At 41.7% G+C, this 24,829-nt stretch overlaps 1 protein-coding gene across 2 annotated transcripts in view; it reads right to left on the bottom strand.

Annotated features, from left to right (window-relative positions):
* The window catches only part of etv1 (ETS variant transcription factor 1), a 104,470-nt gene that overhangs the window by 29,070 nt on the left and 50,571 nt on the right, over positions 1 to 24,829 (bottom strand). For both annotated transcript variants that reach the window (XM_055661912.1, XM_055661922.1), the window contains 3 exons: positions 19,101 to 19,230; positions 16,006 to 16,194; positions 13,894 to 14,141 (listed from right to left, as the gene is read on the bottom strand). In XM_055661912.1, coding sequence (XP_055517887.1) covers positions 13,894 to 14,141; positions 16,006 to 16,194; positions 19,101 to 19,230 — 567 coding nt within the window. The remainder of the gene's footprint in view (positions 1 to 13,893; positions 14,142 to 16,005; positions 16,195 to 19,100; positions 19,231 to 24,829) is intronic.

The raw sequence follows: 24,829 nt of genomic DNA, 5'->3' as shown, positions 1-24,829 counted from the left end.
ACCAGGTGACCCTCCTGTGCCAAGACATAGAGGACAGCTTCCAGGCAGGGAAGAAGGCTGGCGCTGTCTTCTTGGATCTCACAGCTGCATAAGATACTGTCTGGCTGCGTGGACTACACATGAAGCTTCGGGAAACCATCCCAGACAAGCACATGGTGAGCTTCATCATGGAGATGCTAAGCAACGGCAGCTTCAGGCTACACACCAGCAACGGGCAATGCAGCAGGGTGAGGAAACTTAAGAACAGCGTCTCACAGGGCTCAGTGCTGGCACCAATGCAGTTCAACATCTACATCCATGACCTGCCTGCAACCCAGTCAAAGAAGTATGGCTCTGCTGATGACCTGGCTATCCTACTCAGTAAGCCATTCTGGGAAGCAGCAGAAGAGGGCCTCTCTGAAGACATGAACATCCTGTCTTCATTCCTGAGGAACTGGCGCCTCAAGCTCAGCATGGGTAAGACAACATCATCAATGTTCCACCTCAACAACAGGGAAGCGACCCGCGAGATAAACATCATGGTGGATAATGCCCAGTTACGGCCCCAGCCCGTCCCCACGTACCTCAGTGTGAAGCTCGACAGGACGTTGTCATTCAAACATCACCTGGAAGGTGCCAAGGCAAAGACAAGCGCCCGTGCTGCACTGTTTCGCCGCCTAGCCGGCACCACATGGGGAGCCACGACAAAGACACTGCGCATGTCCACAGTGGCCCTGGTGTTCTCAGCCGCAGAGTACTGCGCCCCGGTCTGGTGCTGTAGCCCTCACACCAAGAAGCTGGATGCTGCCCTCAACAGCGCCCTGCGGACTGTCTCCGGATGCCTACGAGCCACCCCAGTAAACCAACTGCCCGTCCTCGCTGGCATCGCCCCAGCCAACATCAGACGAGAAGCAGCCACGCTGGCCCTCTCTCGAAAGGCACAGACCAGTGAATCCCACCTCCTCCATCAGATCGTCACAGAGACACCACGACGTGTGTGCCTCAAGTCACGGCGCCCCTTTGTCACGCAAGCCCAAGAGCTGCTCTGCACAACACCGGCTGATGCTTCTAAGGCCGCCTGGGTCAAGACTAGATGGAGAGACCAGTGGAAGTCAGCGGAACCATCTAGGCTACACCATTACATCGATGACCCCATGGACGTCCCTGGCCCGAAAGCAGTGGATAACCCTCAACCGCTTGAGGACAGGCATCGGACACTATGGAGTAACGATGAAGAGGTGGGACCTCGTGGACAGCGCCTCCTGCGAGTGTGGGGACCCAACACAGACAGTGGAGCACATAGTCACCAGTTGCCCCAAACACCGGCCACCGAATGGTGAACGAGGTCTGATTGACCTGGATGATGACACGTTGGCCTGGCTCGCCTCAACGGAGCTGCAGGTCTAAAAGACATACGACAGAAGAAGAAGAAGCATGAACTTCCTTTAGGTTCCTCGGTTTGTTCCCTCATCTCAAAGACAAGCAGGTCAGTGGGTTAATTGGGTGCCCAGTGTGTGGGTGAGTGGAGGGAGTTGAAGAGAATGTGGAATGAAGAAAAATAGAATGAATGTAGGATTCGTGTAAATGGGTGGCTGATGGAGTACAGGCGTGATAGGGCAGAAGGGCCTGTTTCAATGCTGCATGTCTCTGCGACTCTATCAATTTATCTGTACGCATTTATCCGCTTCAAGTATGTAACACTGGCATCAGAGTTTAATCAGCAAATTTCTGAGATCATATGCTCTTTTTTTTTTACAAAAGTGGATATTTGTAACTTGCAGTTGATTCTACATTTGAAGAGTCTGATATGAAAGATGCTGGGTGAAAGTGTGGAGGAGTAACATCTCAGGCTGCATTACCACATGGCTACTGACTGGCATCCCCATGGGAGAGCTGGTAAAATTAATTTGAAATAGTACAGCAGTTTGCACCAGGAAATAGACTTAAGTCAAATGGAACAGAAAATTATTTTACAACTGAATTAAGTATTATCTATCATAGTTAGATCAATACATCATACACAATGTACAGGAGAATGCTGTCAAGCTTGTCAGAAAGTCTTCACTAAAGCACAGATTGCATGCGGAACTATGAGCCGTAAAACTATTCAATCAGAATGAAAGGACAATCCAAAAATTGGCTTGTTGCTCTGCAGCTAATGGAATGTGGCCCATCTTAAACCAACATGGGACGTGCCTGTCATTGGCTGGGCTGTCATGGCATGGCAAAATGGAAGGAAATGTCCTCCAGTCTATTGCCTGGAGCTTGCCTGTAACTTCAGCAGATGCTGAGATGTGGATTGGGTGCAAAAGGGGATACATTGGAGGAAGGGAGACGGCAGGGAAGTAAATGAGTGCAGTGGGACTGGCTTCTTCACTGCCTATCAATTTCAAAGATACAAAGTAAAACATCTGAAAACATCTGGAAGCAGTGAGAAAGAGATGCAAGAGACTACAGATGCTGGAATTTTGTGCACAAAACAAAGAAGCAGTAACTCAACAAGTCGGAGGAACACCTGTGGACACTGCCCAGAGCATCACACAAACCAACCTCTATTCCATTGACTCCATCTACACTCACACGCTGCCACAGTAAGGCTACCAGCATAATCAAGGTTGAGTCTCACCCCAGACACACCCTCTTCTCCCTCTCCATCATGCAAAAGGTACAGAAGTGTGAAAATTATCATGGAAACCATAGTGAGGCAAGAGGAAGCATATCTACGACTTTATATAAGAAGCATTAGTTTAGGTTGCCTTCGACAGAACAGATATGTCACATAACTGGGAGAATGGAGTTCTTGTGGGAGGGATTGTAGTCAAAGTACCTGCAGCAATCATGGGCTTGTAAAGGACGTTGATCACTAACTTTTCCATGAAATGGAGATGGAGGGTTCAACAAAGTGGAGAAATGCATGAGTTGAGTGAGATGGGAATGAGAGTAAGATACTTAATCATTTGCCTGAATTTTATTTTGCTGTTTTAGCGGTCCCAACAAAGCATTTACTCCCAACAGTTATTTCTTCCGCTTTGATATTTAGTGGGGAGTCACAAGTTGGATGAGCACCTTATGCATTAAACAATAGACAATAGACAATAGGTGCAGGAGTTGGCCATTTGGCCCTTCGAGCCAGCACCGCCTTTCAATGTGATCATGGCTGATCAAGCCCAATCAGTACGCCGTTCCTGCCTTCTCCCCCTATCCCCTGACTCTGCTATTTTTAAGTCCTATCTAGCTCTCGCTTGAAAGCATCCAGAAAACCTGCCTCCTCCGCCCTCTGAGACAGAGAATCCCACAGACTCACCACTCTCTGTGAGAAAAAGTGTTTCCTCGTCTCCGTTCTAAATGGCTTACTCCTGATTATTAAACTGTGGCCCTGGTTCTGGACTCCCCCAATATCGGGAACATGTTTCCTGCCTCTAGTGTGTCCAAGCCCTTAACAATCTTATATGTTTCAATAAGAACCCCTCTCATCCTTCTAAACTCCAGCAGCTCCATTCTCTAGAATTGGTACACTGTATCTCACCCTTTCATTTCAAGGACATTTTTTAAACATCAGGAAAGAACAAATCTATCTTCCCCTAATTTCAGAAGCTTGAGGATACAAATACACATTAAATTCAATGAAATAAACTACTGTTATAATATTTATACTTTATTTATGACTAGCACTGAGACTGCAAGCACAATTAAATTTTAAAAACCATCTCCACAAATGATTATCCAATAAAATAAGTAACATGGTTAATTTGGAACATCAGTGTCATTCTGAACTTCATCAAAGTAATGGTCTACCTAATAACATTACTTCTAATTAAATTGCCAGCCTCTCCATTTTGACCAGATCTAATAAAAAACAAACAAATGCCATTTAACATTTACAGTAATAAATTATACTAAATGCTATACTCGGAGCACTTCTGTATGCACAAAAGACCATTCCCGAATGACAACGCAGTACAAAATTCAATCCAAGCTCTGCAGCACCCTTGGTGAACAGCTGTAGTTATTGTTGCTATCACTATTAACAGGCACTAAACAGCTTTGAACCGATTTGACAATGAGGTAGTATCCTTGAAACCTGAGATTTCTAAGGGGTTTCGTATGGCCAAATTGTTTTTAATAAAGATTGTACTGCCCCTTAATTTCCACTGATCAACGTCAATGCACAACATTGCAGGGGCATGATTTTTGTGGTTTTGTAACCCATGTTGATTCTAGCCCTGAAGGTGATCCAACGGCCAACCCATCTATCTCAGTCACCCTGCCTGCTGTGTCCCACATGCAGTCAAAGCTGGAGTGACCGGGTGAAAATGTTACAATATACAGTCTATCATTGTAGACTTTGAAAAAAACCCATCATGCTGGTTTTGAAAATGCTTTGTGTGAGAAGGTGGACCATGTAAATTAGGAGCAGAAACCGATCATTCGGCCCCTCAAGAGGACTTTGCTATTCCACAAGGTCCGAGTTGATCTGATGGCTATTCCTTGGGCATCCTAACATGCAGTGAAGCAGAGTGCTGAGCAAGTGAAGACAGATTAGTCAACAGCGAATTACTTAAGAAGAAATTTCTGAAATTGTCACCATGCACGAGTGCATAGTCTAATTTAATGTTTATTTAAGAATGTTTCAGCCCCTGCCTCCCTCCCACCTATCCCATTTGAACTGTCACAGGTAAGGGTGAAGATGCATATTCTCTCATTTCTAGAACTAGAAAGTGCAAAATAAATCATCAGGCTTCTGAAATCTGATTTACCCTACAAGAAATGATATCACATACAGGCTGCTTACAAATTGTAATTGCTCGGAAGTTGGTATTGGTGATAAGGGTTTGAAAACATTTTGTTGAAGGGAGTGCCTTAATTCACAATCTCTTAATTATACAGTGACCATTTATAGAAATGTCTTAGATTGTAGGATGTAGAATTGCAGAATGGGTGTGGAAGGATGTGGAGGCTTTGGAGAGGATGCAGAAGAGGTTTACCAGAATGCTGCCTGGATTAGTGGGCATTAGTCTCAAAGAGGGCCTAGACCAACTTGGATTGTTTTCTCTGGAATACCTGAGATTGAGGGAGATGTGATGAAAGTATGTACAGTTATGATGAGGCATTGATAGGGTAGATAGTCAGAACCTTTTCTCAGGGTGGAGATGACAAAGACTACAGGGCATATCTTTAAGGTGAGAGGCGTGTAAAGGAAATTTAAAGGCATTTAATGTGCAGGGCAAGTTTATTTACAGAGAGGCTGATGAATGCCTGGAACGCACTGCTAGGGGTGCTGGTGGAGGGAGAAATTGTAGTGGTGTTTAAGAAGCTTTTTAGAAAGCCCATTGACATGCAGAGAATGGAAAGATATGGATCATGTACAGGCAGATGAGATTAGTTTATCTTGGCATCATGTCCGGCACAGGCATTGTGAACCAAAGAGCCTGTTCTTGTGCTGTACTGATCTATGTTCTATGTTCTATGGCCCTAGTATTCAGGGAAGGAGATTGAAAGAAAACCTGGGAGGTTTAGAAAACTGAAAAAAAGGGGGTTGGCAGAAAGAAAAGAGGGTGATATTTAATCTGTATCATGATGATAAAACTGTAATTGTCATGGCCAAACAGAAAGAGAAACAAATATTGCATGTTTCAGACCGTTTGTTGAAATGTTAAGACATTAAACAAGGTTCTGACCTGCACATTGTTGTAACTCAACATTCTGCTTTGGATTCCAGGATTCAATTACATTTATCCATGTATTAGTCTGACTAAAGTAAACATCCGTTTACCAGAACTATACTGTCTGGCCTCAGGGAGCAGTCAGTTCACCATCTCTCACACACAATGAATTAGCATTCCATATAATTGGGATGGAAAGTAACAAGGGTGTGAGTGTGAGAAAAACCTTGTTTTTTTTTTTATCCACCTCAGTTAAAATGTATTTGGTTTTCAGCAGCTAATACACTTTCATACCATCACACAACGACTTCTATCTCTCTGCAACAAAGCCAACATACATAAATAAAATCATGTGCATTCACTGAAAAGTACTGATGACAATTCCAGATCAGTAAATTTTAATTAATTCTCCTCTATGCTAATTATTCATGCATTTGTGAGTTGGCTAACTACAATTATTTTTAAAGCCAGTAAAATTCTGTTTCCAAATATAAAAATATTTGCAACATGTGTTTACTGTACATTTAATCCTGACAATTATATAAGTCATGTGAGGAAATATTTGTTTAGCTTTCTCTCTGTTATAAAATTGAATTTCCACTGAAACATTCTTGGTTTGTCACTGTGATTTGGAGAGACAATCCATTGATAATCTCAGTGAAACAGCATAAACACTGCTTATGTATTTCTCCATGGTTTCAGCGGATTTCATGCAAAAGTAACAGAGGACAATTAGAAGCTCTCTTGCAGCATTCAACCTTGACATTCAGAGAATTCATGTGACTTTGCTTTTGAATAGCAAGACAAAGAACAGTTGGCTGACCCTCATTTCTCTATGGTCTACAATCCAGGTTCATTTTCTTGTTATAAATAACCAGAATTTAGGTCAATGCCACCTCTCTCCTTGGGTTTGAAAGAGACAATGATGAAATCTGAGGTAGACTAAATGCTGGAGTATCTCAGTGCGTCAGGCAGCATCTCTGGAGACAATGGATAGGTGATGTTATGGGCAAGGACCCTTCTTCAGGCTGATAGTAAGGGATGGGAACGTGAAGAAAGAAAAGACCAGGACAAATCAGGACCAGCAACTGATGACCTCAGGCAGGGTGGTTCCCTGATAGGCCAATTATTTGTTAGGGACAGTGTGATCCTGGGGTACATTGTTGTGAGCTGTGGTGCAGTTTAGTCAACTTTTAGTGGAGAAAGAGGGAGGTGGGAAAAAATTATGATATCTGGCAGATTTAACCTTTTATAAACTTCACAGCCTCCAGACACTATCACTGGTTTACATTATTCCTTTACTTTCCATTCTATTACGAGCAAACCTCGTTCCTTCAACAGGCAAAGCTTCAGTTAGAAATCGAAAGTAAGCTGGACCGATATGTTAACAAACCATCTTCATGCAATATCTGATGGTGCATCTTCCGATTTTGCTTGAACAATATTTTTATGACTTTAGTGAGAGTGGTAGAATTAACAACGCTAAAACTCGCATCTGAGAGGTTATGACCCTGGTACAACTTCCAGCAAACTACTCAGAATCAACAAAAAACATACTTTTTTAGACAGGTAAGTGGATATTTTATTTAATTTTGTACTTTGGGAGTCCCAGAAGTACCAGCAGTACATCATTTATTCAATTTTAAAGCATTCATTCTAACATTCAATAATGAGCAAAACACAAAGTACTGGAAGAACAGACCTAAAAATCCATTCCCTCCAGAGATGTTGCCTGAACTGCCGAGTTTAATTTTGTGTTTTGCTCAAAATGTCAGCATCTTCAGTTCCTTTTGATTCAATAATGATAGGCATTCAGATATAATTTTCAATTTCAATTTCAATTCAATTTCAATTCAACTTTAATGTCATCGCACAAATACAAGTATGAGTACAACGAAATGCAGTTTTGCGTCAGGCCGTAGTAGTTGTGCATGAAGAAATTTAAAAAAATAGAAAGAGAGAAGATACAGAATAATCAAAAAATACAGAATAATTAAACAATGGGGACGGAGGGACTGGAGAAATCTATCGGCGGGACTCCGAGTTCAGCAATGTGATTGTATTATTGTAGAAGCTGTTCCTCATCCTACTAGTACGTGACTGACATCCAGACTGACATATTTAAGAGGGAGTTAGATGTGGCCCTTGTGGCTAAGGGGATTAGGGGGTATGGAGAGAAGGCAGGTACGGGATACTGAGTTGGATGATCAGCCATGATCATATTGAATGGCGGTGCAGGCTCGAAGGGCCGAATGGCCTACTCCTGCACCTAATTTCTATGTTTCTATGTTTCTATGACATGCCCAAACTTATGAAGGGCAGATAGGTGGAGATGATGAGAATTCTTCCTCCATAGCAGAGATGTGTACAACTGGATGGCACCAGTTTAAAGTAAAGGGTGACAGTGGGAAGATGGTGGTTGAAATCTGGACATATTGCATGGCAGGGTAGATGGTAGCATCTTTCACAACACTTAAGAATGATGACTTAATATTTATATTCTTATATAATTAAATTATATAATATTATTATTATATAATAATAATTACGTAACCACAATAATGAAGAATAACTAGATGAGCATTTGAAGTGCCATGGCATATAAAGCAACCAATGAGTGCCAAGAAATTAGATTAAGATGGATTAGTACTTGCAGCCAGCATGGTCTCAATGGGCCAAAGAGCTATTGTTTCCATGTTGTGATTCTCTAACTCTATCTTTATTCTTATATTCACATCCTCTTGTAAAAAAGGCAAACACACCATGTGCCTTCGCAATTCTTCATTGTACTCACACATTAATTTTTAGTGAATCAACAAACTGAACACCTTTGCTTTTCAATTTCCCACTATTTTAAAAAATGCTCTATTTGACTGTTTTCCATACTGAATTACATGGCTTCACTTCTATCACACAATTCTCCATATGCTTTGTCCTTAACCATTTACTTTGTCGGTTCATTGAAACCTCTCTGAATCCTCCTCACAACCCAGCAATGTACATCAACAAATTTATCTTGATACTTTACACGGGTTGACCTCCACCCTTCCACCACCTCACAAACACACACACTCACGCACACACCCCCGAATCACTTATAAAGACTGTGAATAGCTTGGGGGAAATTACCACTCCCTGCAACACCCCGTGTCCTGGCCTCCAAACTTGAGAATGACAATGGTGCAGGTAGAACTGCTGCCTCACAGCACCAGTGACACAGATATAATCATGACACCATACCCCAACATTCAAGAAACAGTTAGATAAGTACATGGATAGGACAGGTTTGGAGGGATATGGACTAAATGCTGGCAGATGGGACTAGTTTAGCTGGGACATGTTGGCCGGTGTGGGCAAGTTGGGCCAAAGGGCCTGTTTCCACACTGTATCACTCTATGACTTTATGACTATGACTCTATACCCTCTAGCATTTGACATAACCAACCTTGGAAAAAACATTCCGACTGTCTACCCTATCACAGGTTTCTTTCCTACACAATTTTGCATTTTATAATTAATTTGCATAGGTGCAGATTCATATTCAATAATTCTACAAATGCTTGGAAATGAAAGGGAAAAGGGATAATTTTGATTTTAATCTTTGCCCTTGCGGTGACGTTTTGCATCTCCCCAGAGAAATGAAATATGTGGACTTGCCCAGGTGACGTGTCAGAAATTAGGAACTTAGAAACTGCATTGTGACCTTGTAAATGGATTATCTACATTACTCTGTGGCCTGCTCTTGTTCCCTCCACATAACTTGCATCAGTAACTCGAACCATATCAGCGATGGTGTGTGGCTGGAAGAAATATTTGAATGGAATTCAGAGCAGCTAGTTCCTGTTATCTCTGCACAATGTGAATGGGACATCCTCATTCATTGGTCTTCAGTTCAGCACAAAGTCAGTTGGCTGGTGTCAGATTACACTGGGCATGCCTGCTGCAGTAATGTCCGTATCAAATAATCTGGCAAAGGAAGCAGCTGCTAAAATTGTACACCCTGCCCTGTCTAACTGGGAATTCTAGTCTTTCCTTCCCTCCATTTTCTGAATGAAACTTAATGCTCACGCGCTCCATTCATGCTCGAGCTCGGTTTATGTGCTGAGGCCCCAAGGGAATAGATTGAATCAATCACTCCTGAGCAAAGATGATGGGATTGGTCTAATGTGAGTTTCAGCCTTCCATTACTGGCTTAGGAAGACAGCCAGAGCCCTTTTGACCTCCTAACACTGTAATAGGAGAATAAATCCGGATTATGCTGTTGACATGTGCTGAACTCAGAATGTTGTTGAAGGCTGCAGTAACTGCGATTTTTAATCATTTAAACTGAGAATATATAGCTGTACACATGGTATATACCTGAGGGTATACCATGCACATAAATTCTCTAATGTATAGGTTCATAAAGCTGTTCTCTTCAGTGCAACATGTGGGAGATAATTAGGAGTTTTAGGGAACACACAATAATCTTAATATCAGAAACATTTATTTTTGAACTACTTCAATTATTTTGAGAAATTAAGAACAAATACTGGGCCCTATGCTCATTATCTACAGAAGCTTCTACAATCATGATATACTCTGCTTAATAGAGATCGCTTTTAAAGGACATCGATTTGTTTGATTTGCAGACCCAGTATAGTTTGCCACTGCACCTAATACAGTTGCTTTAAGTTCAAATTTACAGTTCTTTGTGGTTTTATGCCAGTGGTGATGTCAATTCAGTCAATTTAATCAAAAATACCACTCTTTTATAGAAAGATAGAGATTGACCAGAGAGAGAAGGAGTGTGTGTGTTAGTCATAGTCATACAGCATGGAGACAGGCGCTTTGGCCCAACTTTCTCACGTCGACCAACACGTTCCATCTACACTAGTCTCATCTGCCAGTGTTTAGCCCATATCACTCTAACCCTATCTTAATCATGTACCTGTCCAAATGTTTTTTTAAATGTTGTGATAGTACCTGACTCAACTGGCAACGTTCCACATATCCAAAGTTGCCCCTCAGGTTCCTGTAAAATCTCTCTCCCCTCACGTCAAACCTATGTCCTCTGGTTCTAGATTACTCTACTCTGGGTAAAAGACTCTGTGTATTTACCCCACCTGTTCCTCTCATGATCATATACAGCTCGTAGCCTGCTCAACCTCTCCCTATAGATCAGACTAAGTCCTGGCAACATCCTCATAAATCTTCTCTGCACCTATTCCAGCTTAACAACATCTTTGTTATAACATGGTAATCAAAACTGAACACAAAATGTGGCCTCACCAATGTCTTGTACAACTGTAACATAACCTCCCAATGTCTATCCTCAATAGTCTGATTGATAAAGGCCAACGTGTCACAAGCCTTCTTGACCACCCTATCTACCAGTGACATCACTTTCAAAGAACTATTTACCTGCACCACTAGATCCCTATGCACTACAACACTCCCCAGAAACCTACATTTCACTGTGTAGGTGCAGCCCACGTTAAACTTCCCAAAATGCAACATCTCACCCTTACCTATATTAAATTATATTAACCATTCCTCAGCCCCCCTGCCCAACCAATCAAGAACCTGCTGCAAATTTTGACAACAATCTTCACTATCTATATTGCCACCCAGTTTAGTGTCATGTGCAAACTTACTCATCATGCTTTGTACGTTCTCATCCAAATCATTGATAGAGATGAGAAACAGCAATGGGCCCAGAACCAAACCCTCAGGCATAACACTAGTCACAGACCTCCAGTCCAAAACAAGCTTCGGCTATTACCCTCTTTCATTAAGCCAATTTTCTATCCAGTCGGCTAGGTCTCATTGGATCCCATGCGATCTAACCTTCCCGAGCTGTCTCCAATGCAGAACTTTGTCAATTGCCTTGCTGAAATCATACAACTTCAACAGCTCTGCACTCATCAACCTATTTGATCATCTCTTCAAAAATCTCAATCAGATTCATGAGACATGATCTCCCACGTACAAACCCATGCTTATTATCCCTAAACAGCCCTTGTCTATCTAAATGCATGTATATCTTATCCCTCAGAATACTTTCGTAACTTTCCGAACACAGATGTTAGACTCACTGGCCTGTAGTTCCCAGGCTTTTCCTTGCAGTTGGTGCAGCATGCTAGCTGCTGATGATAGGATCAAACACAGTCGTACTGTATTAGCAAGGAGGAGAAATCAATAACAAATAATGGCAAGATGAATAACTGGAGATCATAAATCAGATGGACCAATCCAATTATATAAAAGAGCAGATTTCCATTAAATTGTGCATCTAACGGGAAATCTCAAGCATTTTACGTACACATTTGTAAATTCATTTTTCTTAATAAACCGCGAGACTCAAGACTTAAAAATGATATTGATTTATCAAATTTATATTGATTTATCAAATCATTTTGTACCAATGTAAAGATAATAATTATGAGAATTACTGTTTACCAACATTCCCATCAGAGAAAAAAATAGCATCTCCAGACTTAGGAAAATGGCATGTTGAGTTGGTTGAGTGGAAGCACTGACTGAGAAAGGAATGGATTTTAAACTCCACTCCAAGGACCTGAGTGCACAAATCACACTAATACTTTAACACAGTCTTCAGGTCATGTTGCACTGCCAGAGCCGATGTTAGCCAAAGACCAGGCACCATTTCAAGATGAAGAGCACTGGCATGTTCCTGATGTCTGGATAAGATGTATTCAGCTAAATGCTGCAAGCTTGGCTGCAATTGATCACTGTTTTTGCAATGTCGATGTGTTCAATCTTATAGAAACATAGAAATTAGGTTCAGGAGTAGGCCATTCGGCCCTTCGAGCCTGCACCGCCATTCAATATGATCATGGCTGATCATCCAACTCAGTATCCCGTACCTGCCTTCCCTCCATACCCCCTGATCCCCTTAGCCACAAGGGCCACATCTAACTCCCTCTTAAATATAGCCAATGAACTGGCCTCAACTACCCGCTGTGGCAGAGAGTTACAGAGATTCACCACTCTCTGTGTGAAAAAAGTTCTTCTCATCTCGGTTTTAAAGGATTTCCCCCTTATCCTTAAGCTGTGACCCCTTGTCCTGGACTTCCCCAACATCGAGAACAATTATAAGTAATTGCACCTCCAAAAAATAAGAAAAATCCACCACACAGAAGTGGAAGTTGGCAATTGAAGCTATTGTACCTTCACTGCGTTCATTAAGATCACAGCTGATAATTTGCCTCAGCGTCGAAGTCTTTCACTAACCATCCCTAGTTTCCCCTCAATGAGCAAAACTAATTCAAACAATCTTCAATATGCCCCACAACTCTCCCGAATTTAGAATTCCAATGATTAGTGGCAATTTCTTTTTGTCCCAGTCCTGAACCTCATCCAGCTCCTTGGCTTGAAACTGACCCCTGATTTGAGAAACTAAAGGAAACAACACATTTATATCTGTGCTGTAAAGGTTTTGTCTTTTTCATAATTCATTGTTAGTGAAACATCTTGCAAATCTTATGGCAAAAGAGCACTGAAAATGAAATTGTTAATATGTATCTCTAAAGCCAGGGCATAAATAACTAAGTAGCTTTTATTTAATAAGCCGTCAATCAGCAACTAATGACTATTTTTTTGGTGTTTACAACAGAGACGGAAAACATGATGTATGATGCAAAACATGGTGTGGAGCTATGTAACACTGTTCACATTACATAAGATTTGTTTTAAAGTCATAAGATGATAAATGGAAGGATATTTGCATACATTAATACTGTATATGCGAGCATTGCTTAAAACTATAAGCAACCATGCCAAAAGACATAACCAAACACAGCAGCTGAAACATAATCTTTTTTGAGAATCTTATTTTCTTTTAGTGAGGTCTTGTTTGTGAGGCATGTTATTTAAGCAAACATAACAGTTTAGATGAAAGATTGGGAGAAAACAGCTCAGAGCAAGACCTTCCTCTGAATAGCATCACAACTGTGACACAGCAAACAACCTTGGTAATGAATGGATTTATCTTTAATAACCACAATTTCTCCAGCCATTTTCACACAGCCAGAGGTGGAAATGTGAGCCCAGAGCATTTTTCTAATGCTAACACATCAGATAATGGATTCAGGCTGAGGCTCCACTGGGACTGAAAATGACTGGTAGCAGTCCCTTCAGTGTAATCGTAGAAGCTTGTTATTCAATAACTCCAGCTGAAGACATTTCCCCTCATTGATGCCATTACCTTGGATTCTGTCTTGTGTATTTGTACCTCACCATCACTAACCTGAATCATATGCATAATCCCGTGGCTCTTGTTTAATCATCATGGGCTGCGGAAAACTCTGGTTTGTTGGACCACCTATCATAGTGGCATGTTCATAGACTGGATCGTGGTATTCCTGTTTGAAGCCCTGAGGGGGGAATGGGATGTTGGGCTCAGACAACTGCCTCTGGTACATCGGACGACCTTCCCTGGGCAGTCCATGAGGAGCTGGGAAGGAATGGCATGGCTCGGAGAGCTGGCGCCGGAACCTGCAAGAGACATATAGTGGGAAAAGTTTAGTTTAGTTAAGTGCATTCCCATCACATTCCTCAGCAGACCAGCATTGTTTATACTGTCAAAGATGAGCATTTGTGGGAATTACCCAACACATTAAGCAATAAATGTAATTTGAAAGTAAAATCAGGGGAGAAATTAGGGGGAAACTATTAAAGAAACAGGACTCGAAATGCGTTAATAGGAAAAATGTGTACTCTCTTTTCTAACAACATGAAAACAATGCTGCTTTGTATATGCATATCAATAAATACATATTTTAAGAGAAGGGCAATTCTGCAACCCTCTGGGATTATGCATGTCTACAAGGAAAATATAACAGATGTAAAAGGCTTCTCTTATAGATTAATGGATGGAGCATTTTGTTTGACTCATACCTAATACATCAGCTTGTGTGATTCTATGTTAGAATCCTTAGGAGGCAGAGTAGAAGTTTCGGATTCAGATTAGTTTATTGTCATATGCACCAGGGTGCAATGAAATTCCTTGTCCACATGAAGCTCACAGAGCCAATAGTAAACATACACTAATGATAAATACCATAAATACCACAAGTACAAAACAACACAATGATGCATGAATTCTGATCAGTGCAAGTCTGATCAGTGAAAATAAATATTAAAGAATAATAATGGAATAAGCAAAGATGGTAGGGTTAAAACAAAGTAAGATTTTGCGGCAGCATCTCTGGGAAGGGAACGTAATATGGTGATAGGTTCAGACATCTGATAGGAATGGGGAAGAAGTTGTTCTTAAGTCTGAGCTTTCAAGCTCCGCTCTCTTCTCTTAGAAAGAAGAGGAAAGAAAAGGGAACGTCCAGGATGCTAGGCATCATTGACAATACTTCTAACCTTCCTGATAAAGCGCAGCATGAAGATGAGCTAGATTAAATGAAGTGGCAAGCCCGTGAAGGACTGGGCTGTTTTCATCACTCTCTGCAGGCTCAGGTGGTCAAGAGCAAAGCAGTTGCTCTGCAATCATGATCAGATTTAAAGTACCTAATTTTTAAGCAATATTTATGTGTTTGTGAAGGTGGATTAACGATTAGAGTCATTTTAATAACATTTGCTAATTTTTCAGAACTTTTCGGCACAATTATAGAAACCCACGGGGTGGAACAGTGGGTAGGGCTGCTGTCTCACAGCGCTAAAGACCTAGGTTCGATCCTGACCTTGGGTGCTGCTGTGTGGAGTTTGCACGTTCTCCCTATGAGCGCATAGGTTTCCCCCAGGTGCACCAGTTTCCTCCCACATCCCAAAGACATGCAGGTTAATTGGCCTCTCTAAAATTGCCCCTAGTGTGTGGGGAGTGGATGTGAAAGTAGGATAACTAGTGTGAATGGCTGATGGATGTTGGTGTGCACTCCGTGGGCAGAATGGCCTGTTTCCATGCTGTATCTCAAAATACTTGAACTAAATCTATGTTCTTAGAAGTTTCATGAGATTCGTCATATCAGCAAATACGCTAACAAAACCTACAGAGGCACTGTAAAATATATCCTGACTGGTTGCATCATGGCCTGGTACAAAAATTCCATTGCATTGGAATGCAAGATGCTGCAGTCTGGTACATCATGGACACAGCCTTCCCTACCATCGGAAGCATCTACATGAGGAGCTGGTCAAGAAGACAGAGAACAGCTTTAAATGCAGAAAGTAACTACACTCCACCAATATATGATCATGTTTCTGCACAAAGAGCAATAATTAACATGCAATTCATGTTTGTTGCTGATTTAGGTCTTACCAGTTTCCTGTTCATTTTACAATTCTCTTGGATAGAATCAATAACATTCTTAGCACAGCTAAATGAATATAGACGTTGTCTGTATTTGCTAACCTAGGATCCATTGGGTAGGCGTTCTCTGGAATGGGCTGTGTGGCAGGCAGATGAGCTGCAAAACTTCTGTCCGGTTTCGGGGTTGCTGCAGGGTTTGGTGACCCATGGTGTAAGGGGGACACTGGTGTACTGGACGGGGTTGGCGGGTTGGAGGGCTTCAATCCAGCAGGTGGCTTCTGGTCGTAGGCACTAAGAAAACAGAAGCAAGCCCACAAATGAAACAAGAGATAACTGGACAAAATGCCCCTGCTCTGCACTACCATTTAGTAAATGTTACCTTACTTTCAGCATTTGATTAGTTGTGGGGAAAATAATCCAAATAAATTGCTCCCCCAGATACTTAGACGCAAGGTTGGAGCGGTCCCCCTGCTCAGTAATTAATAAAAAGGATGACATTTTAAAAGAAAAATCTGCAGATCTAAAATAAAAATAGAAAATGGTTCGATCTGAAATATTTACTCTGTTCCTCTTCCTGTAGATGTGGCATGGCATACTGAGTATTTCCAGCATGTTCTATATTCTTTTTTTTCCAAAGGAGCAGTTGTTTCATTCATGTGCTGATATATTTTAAGTACAAAAGACAAAAGCACATTTATCACACAACCTTAATTGTAAATTCAATATTGGTACGTGCTCCTGCACTAACTGATGGGCATTATGGCCCTACTTTGACGTATGATGTTTGCCCATTGATGTTCTGATGCATCCCCACTCAATTGCAGAGACACTCGGGGAACTCTGTATCTACATCTGTTCAGGAGGCATAAGAAAATGTGTTTTTTTAAGATATTAGTTTAAAACATTGAGATCTCTTTTGGTTGGTTTGCGTTATAACCAATTTGCTGGGAATTTAATACACTGCGGAGATTTATCAAGTCTTCATTACCTCACCTGGTGCAATATTTTTTAAAGTGTAACACCTACTGCACCAATTAAAGAAATTAATTGCACCAGCCTGCATTCTACAGAAGAGCCAGAAATGCATTCAAAGCTCAATTCCTGACTTTAATATCTGAATTCAGAAAGATAGACACAAAAAGCTGGAGTAACTCAGCGGGACAGGCAGCATCTCTGGAGAGAAGGAATGGGTGAGATTTCGGGTCGAGACCCTTCTTCATAATTTTCAGAATGAAACAGTAGCTCTGTTTTCAACCCCCATAATATTTTTAACATTTTCTATTTTTGTTTTGGATTTCCAGCATTTGTAATTCTTTTGATTTTCACCCAGCTGCGAATATACTTTAATACACAAATATACCCCCCCCAGTATTACATTTTAAGAGCTGTGTTGCATTGGCTGGGCTACATATGGAGAAGTGCAAGAATTTGCAACACATCAATAGGGGACATAGCTTTGAAACTGACAATGTTAGTTGCATCGCAGCGTTACTAGGGGAAACGTGACAAGCTGCATTAAAATGAATCACAATGTTGTCTTAAGATTAAAAAAAACAGCAGAGAGCATTTTCTAGGACATAATCTTTCACTCTCAGCCAGATTAAACAATATTCAGTCCAGACATTATTGCTTCCAAGGAGTGTTCAAAATATTCTGCAATTTTTGTCAGAGGAAATACTTTTGATACTAATTGCACCTTCAGAAGAGAAACAGGAATCGGATAATTGATTATGAGAATCAATTGGGACTAATGTAATGTGAATTTAGTTGGCAGGATAAATAAACCTATACTCAAATGTGTCAGAAATAAACAGTTCACCTTTACTTCAGCTACTTTGCATTACATGTTTGAGCATACATGCCCGTTTATATCTCCGGTAAGGAGGTGGCCGATTGGGAGCTCCGGTGTGCTCGACCAGTCCCGACGTCGGCATTCCGATCATCCCGACCAGTGGGCCCGAACATCGGGCCGTCCTTAGTGGCGACTAGCAGAGGGTCAGGGTCCCGACCACGGGTGAACAAGGGAGGAGGAGGAGGAGGAGGACTGTCTGAACTGTATTGCCTTCCACCACGGTGAAGAATGCTGTGATGGGTGTCTGTGTTGAATTATGTTGTGAATTGTGTCCTTTTTTAATTGTAACGCTACATGGTCAATTCATTTCACTGCATCTTATGGTGCATGTGACAATTAAATTTGAACTTTAACTTAAAAGTAATTTGGATTTAACTGAACTGTGACAAACAGTTTATGTTGCCTGAAGCAGAGATATTAATAAAGGTAGAATCACAGAACATTTATGATGCAGAAGAAGGATATTCAGGCCATCTTATGAGCTTACTAAAAGGATGTGTTGAACCTATTCCCATTTTGGATCCATAGCTTTGCAAATTTCAATACTTTGTGTATATGTCCGAGTGTTGTTCAAATTATGAGTTTCCACTTCTAACGCCCTTTCAGGCTGTGAATTGCAAACTCTTGCCACTCTGGGTTTAAACATTTTTAGTTATAGAATCAGGAAACTGGCCCTGTGGCCAATCTTGCCCATGCCCACCTAAATGTTCCATCTAAACTAGTCCCACCTGCCCACATCCCTTTGAATCTTCAAGAAGGAACTGCAGATGCTGGAAAACCGAAGGTACACAAAAATGCTGGAGAATCTCAGCGGGTGCAGCAGCATCTATGGAGCGAAGGAAATACGCAACGTTTCGGTCCGAAACCCTTCTTCAGACGTCTTTATGTACCTTCCCTTTGAATCTTTCATATCCATGTACCTGTCCAAATGTCTTTTAACTGGTGTTATAGTACATGCCTCAACTACCTCCTCTACCAGCTTGTTCCATGTACCCACCAGCGCCTGTGTGGAAAAAGTTGCACCTCAGGTTCCTATTACATTTTCCCCTCTCAGTTTAAAGCTATGATTTCTGTTTCCTTATTCAGCTACTCTGGGTAAAATACTGTGTGCATCTACCTTATTGATTCCCCTCATGATCTTATAGACTTCTATAAGATCTCTATAACCTCGATAGTCCTCATCCTCCTGCGCTCAAAGGCATTTTTCCGCCATTCCCCTCTGATCCGTCTACAATTACTTTAAAGCAATGCCCCTGCATTTTGACCTCTGTAAATAAATAAGGAAGGCGATTGGGAAGAGTAAGCAATGTGCAGACAGCTGGGAATACCAGTGAACTCATCTTACCTGACATTATACAGGCACTTTTCCCCAAAGCTGAACTTGAAAGGTTGCTCATGGCTGCAGGCAGTGCTCAGCTCAGAACAGGGACTCTGTGGTTCCTTCTTGATTTTTAGAGAGAGGCCGTGAAAAGCCACTGAAATGAGTGAGAAAAAAAAGAGTGAGAAAGAGTGCCTCGGCAGATCAGTACATGAGTTCAAACAGATCCAAAATAGTGGCTTGGCTCTGATCTGCCACCACTTATGTCGGTCACTTTTCATGTTGCCAAACACTGTTTAGTTTCTTCGGATCTCATTAACATTACTTCAGACGGAGGCTTAACTGGACCTGGATTCAAGAGTATAGTTAAATATAGCAATTTGCCCAATTAGAACAACACACCAATGAACAAATGGCACAGCAACGATAATTTAGTTTGCTGATATTTATGTTTCTATGCAAACAACCGATGCCAGAAGCCTCATTGCAAAATACATTAGTCAAATAGCCATGATTTAATTAATCTTGTTACATAACATGAGAACTGTGTATATTGGAATGAATATAGTAAACAAATAATTCAGCCTAAGTGTGCCTTTTATCATTGATAGCTGAGACACTCCTAATTGTTTGTAATTTATCTAATTTTACAAATACAACCATGTAATATAAAAAAGAAGAGTCCCAACCCAAAACGTCCCATATCCACGTTCTCCTGATATGCTGGCTGACCTACTGAGTTACTCCGACACTTTGCGTCTTTTAATGTCAAAGAAAAAAACTTAATATGGGGGACAAAAAATCTCCACATTTATGAAGTGATTTAGTTTTGACTAAGGTCGGAGGTCACAGCTTCAATGTTGAGAAATAGCGAATATGAATGCTCATAAGGTAAGTTAAAAAATAACGTTCAGTAAATATTCAGGGCTTAAATTGGAGAGGATTAATCTTGATGAATGGCATCGCATTTTCCTTGAAACCACACCAATAGTATCATGATTCCAGCAGGGTCTTTGAACAATCTAAATTCCGATGTGACAAGAGAAATAACCATACAATACAAGGAATGGGAAAACAACTTACATTTACATAACACCTTTAATGTAACAACATGATCTTAAGGCAATAAACGCAGCATTTCAAACAAATATACATTGAAGCACGCTTCAAATGGGCAAATAGCCATAGACTTGATCAAAGATGTTTAAAGGTCATGTTAGAATGGAAGACAGGTGGTGAAATGAAGGATGGGAGATCTAGAAAAAACACGACTGGTACACAGAAAGGTGTCACTGCTGTTGATTCCCAGGCCGCAACTATAGAGTTTAAAGCAATTATCGGGTGGCGCCACGCGTGGCAGCCTCGCCAGCAGTCTGTCTGTCCTTTCACCCTTCTTGTTATTTTTAGTCTGTCTAAAAGTATGTTTTTGGAGGTTTCTTAGTCTTTTTTATGTGGGGGAGGTGGGGAGGGGAAGGGGAAACTGTTTCCCAGTGACTACCTGGTCGAGGATGCGTCTTTTCTCCGAGTCGCACCTTCGCCCCCCCCTCGCGGCTTCCCGTCTGGATTGGTACGGACTTTCCTGCCGGAGACTGACCAGGGCATCAGAGGTGGCGCAGCACTGAATTCCATCGCGGAGCGGGCAATGCCTTACCGGGGATCACCGTGTGGAACCTTGGAGTGCTGGGCTAACTGATTTGAACATCGTGGAGCTGTGGTTTGCAGAGCTTCCAGCCGCTGGCAGAGCTGACTTTACCATCGCGGAGTCCTGGGATCCTTTGCCGAGGATCGCCAGTGTTGGAGCTCCGTCCAGCTTGGCCTGTGGACTACGGAAGCCGCGATCTCTGGTAAGAAGCGGCCGATTCAGAAACTCCAAGCCGCTGAGAGTGTTCTTCTGTTCCGTCGCCAGAGTTACATCATCCCGGCGAGAGGGCCTGAAACATCGGGCCGTCCGTAGTGGCGACTGCGGAGGCCTCAAAGGCCACGACCACGGGTGTACAATGAGGAAGTGGACTGAACTTTTATTACCTTTCCTCACAGTGGGAACGTTGATTCCGTTGTGTGGGGATGTTTTTGTTAAACTCTATCATGTAGTGTTATTTTATTTGTATGGCTGTATGGTAACTCAAATCTCTCTGTACCAATTGGTGCATGCGACAATAAATGTAACTTGAACATGTGTCTTGCACTTGAACTTGAACTTAAAATTGAGACAATCGAACACAGTTTCACCCTACTACAGTGGCAGAAGGGAGGAGAGGGTTGAAGGTTGATGGTAGAAACTGGAATTTCAGCCCACGTGTCCGGGCCGACCAGCGATCCCCGTATACTAACACTATTCGACACATACTAGGGACAATTTATAATCATACTAAGTCAATTAACATACAAACCTGTACGTCTTTGGAGTGTGGGAGGAAATCCGGGATGCAGTAGAAAACCCACACAGGTCACGGGGAGAACGTACAAACTCTCTACAGACAAGCATCTATAGTCAGGATTGAACCCGGGTCTCTGGCGCTAGGAAAAAGGTTCTGATTGTCTATCCTATTTCATAATTCGATACATTTGCATCAAGGTGACACTTCAGCCTCTGACAATCCAGGGAAAACACCGTCCAAATTTATCCAACCTCTCCGTAGCCCTTACTCTCTAATCCAGGCAGCATCCTGATAAACTTATTTTGCACCCTCTCCAGTCTCCACATCTTTCCTGTAATGGGGCAACTAGAACTGCACACAATACTCCAAATGTGGGTTAACCAAAACGTTATACACAGCAACATGACTTCCTGACTCTTACACTAGGCCACCAAATACGTGCAGATCTCCACACACTAATACTATCCAACGCACAATTTTACCAAGCCAATTAACCTACAAACCTGTGTGTCTTTGGAGTGTAGTAGCATCTTAGAAACTTAGTAGCATCTAGGGCTGGCAGCTGTCCCTTATTAGCCGGGACATTCCGTATATTGGACTAAATTGGTTTGTCCCATACGAGACCACCCTTTTTGACTTCTACTACTTGAGTCGAGGGGACTGTCGGGTCGCAGCGTCGCTTCCGGCCCCGCCTCACACGTCCTGACATAACATGAAGTGCAGCAACAGCGCCTCGCCCGTGGGCCCGTCGGTCGGCAGCCCGGCCAGCTGTCCGACCATCGGATCTTCAATTACCGCCGACGCCACCCCCCTTCCTTCTCATGGCCGATTATCGGGTCATGAGTTGGATGGGGTGCCAGAATTTGCACGTAACGTCGCTCGCCCGGGCCAAAACTCCTCAGCTGGCCTGCCGGCTGGGCATTGTGTCCAGTCCAGCACCCGGGCCAACTCATCATTCACCTAACCACGGCCTAGTCAGTCAACGAATTACCGTCGGGAATTTGTCCTTTATTTTGACCGTTTGTCCCTTATTTGGAGTGAGAAAGTTGGCAACCCTAGTAGCGTCTACCATTAAAATGATGTTACGTTATTTTTGCTTACTACAAAGTACTCCAGTTGGCTCTCTCACTCCCCATCCTCTATAATTGCCTTTTTCAAACTCTGCTGCCCTCCAACAAGCTCCACATCATGGTTTTGTAATGGTCCTTTGTTCTTTTACCATATCTGAATTACGCATCCTCAATGTAAATTTTCTCATGCTTCATCCCTTTCAATCCTTGTCACTTCTTCCAGCCACAAGACAAGCCCTGTTCCCCTATCCTAATTCCAACTCTATTCCTTCAGTACTTTGAGCTGCCCCTCACCCCTTTAACCGTCATCAGTGCCTTTATGTTTTGTACTACAGAATCCTTTCCTAAATTATTCCGCTGCCATTTAACATTGGCATCAAAATTCAAGTCTTTAATTGAGCTTGGTAACATTTTATAATGCCTCCTTCTGCTCGTACATTCTTGTTCCCTCTTGGAGCAGTGAAACATCCCAGGACAGGAGGTGCTTTAAGAACGCATGACGTTGTTGTCTCTTCTCAGACATCTCAGTGAGCAAAGACAAAATTCCCCAGAGGAAAACTCAGGCATATTTTAATAAAGCTGTTTAGCAGTGAAAACAGAGGTATGACAGGTGGATAAATAGTTGACTCACAAGTGTAGTCATCCCTAATGATGGCAGCGCTGCAGGTTACCAAACATAACAGTGTGAAAACAAACACGCTTGTGGCACCATCCTTCAGGGTTAAACTAAATGGCTGCATAAAGGTTGCATTATGTAGCGTAGTACACGCAGGGATCTCTAAAGCAAACACACATGAATGCAGCAGATTAATTTACGTAATTTACTTTACCTTCCAACATATACTCAGTGCATGTAAGAAGCTGTTAAGGACTAAATTATTCCTGATCAAATCAAAATCATCTGGAGTCACAATCAACGCTAATTAAATTCCATTTGTTTTTAACACACAGAAACATCCCAAGGTTCCTTTAGGACAAGATTTTCCCTCAGTTTGTGTCCCATCACTACGGCTAACAAGCACGACGGAGCTGATGCTGCTCTACAAATCCAACAGCATCCATAGCCAAACATTTGTCTGAATTGCAGAGCTCGCCACAGCTTGAAACTTTAAATTCTAACTAATAATTATAGACAGATTGTCTCCAAATGTAAAATTATTATTAATTATATGGTTAGTTTAATCAAGATGATTACCAAATTCCTTGTATGTGAATACTTGGCCAATAAACTTATTAATTAATTCATCATTCATTCATTCATACATTCATTCATTCATTCAAGAACACAAACATTTGGTAAATTGTAAGCCACTTTTTCTTGGATATTAAGTGCAAAGCTGTTTGCCTTTATGTCGAAAAGATACAGTGTGCCGGAGTAATCAGCAGTTCTGGCAGTATTTCTAGTGAACATGGATAGGTGACGTTTCAGGTCAACACTCTTCAGGCTCCCAATCCGAAATGTCATCTGTACATGATCTGCAGAGATGCTGCCTGACCTGCTGAGTCACTGCAGCGCTCTGTGTCCTTTTGTATATTAACCAGCAACTGCAGTTCCTTTTTTTCTCTGCCTTTCTGTTAGGGTAGATATTTGGTTTCCCCTTTCTATTCACTACCACAGATCTTCTCATCCTTGGCGCTCCACTTAATGAGGGAGGAAACAAAACAGAAGAGGCAGATCCAAAGCAATGATGCACAATTTGCTGGTCACAATTAAAGTCAGATATGCAGACAAGGTACATGGCCCCAAAAAATAATTTTAGTTAAGAAATTAATAAAAGTAAGAGCACCCAATATTCCTGTTTCAAAGTGGATTAATACAGAAAAAGTCAGGCAGGTTAAATTATGCATTTATACACTGGATAGAAAGATTTAAATGCATTTGTAAACGTAAGGTTGATTGCCAGAAGTGTGGATAAAGGCCAGAGATGGGAAGAAGACCAAAGACTACAATTCCTTTAAGCTTTAAACTCATTTACGCATTTTTAGTGCTGGTCATAGTTTCTGCAATAACCTGATCCAATTCAAAAGTATTTTTCAATTTAGTTTCAGATTCCTGGCCATTACAACGCCTTGTTAGGCTTTTTTAAACTCACAACTTTAAAATCCAACTTGACAATATAGCTTTGGGTCCTTGACAATAAGCAAACCAATGATTCCGATCGACAAGTCTGTCTCTGCTTATTACGTTAGGTACAGGATTATTCACCAGCAAAGTGCACACCACTTAACGCAATGCTGTAGGTTTTAATTTCTGTTGCTTAATTTCTTTCAGTATTGCAAAGCTGAACAAGTCCCACAATTTCTCATC

Source organism: Leucoraja erinacea, chromosome 2 (genome assembly GCF_028641065.1).
Source record: "Leucoraja erinacea ecotype New England chromosome 2, Leri_hhj_1, whole genome shotgun sequence".
Classification (NCBI taxonomy): Eukaryota; Metazoa; Chordata; class Chondrichthyes; order Rajiformes; family Rajidae; genus Leucoraja; species Leucoraja erinaceus.
Note: the sequence above shows the minus strand (reverse complement) of the source record. Positions and strands in the feature narration are given on the sequence as shown.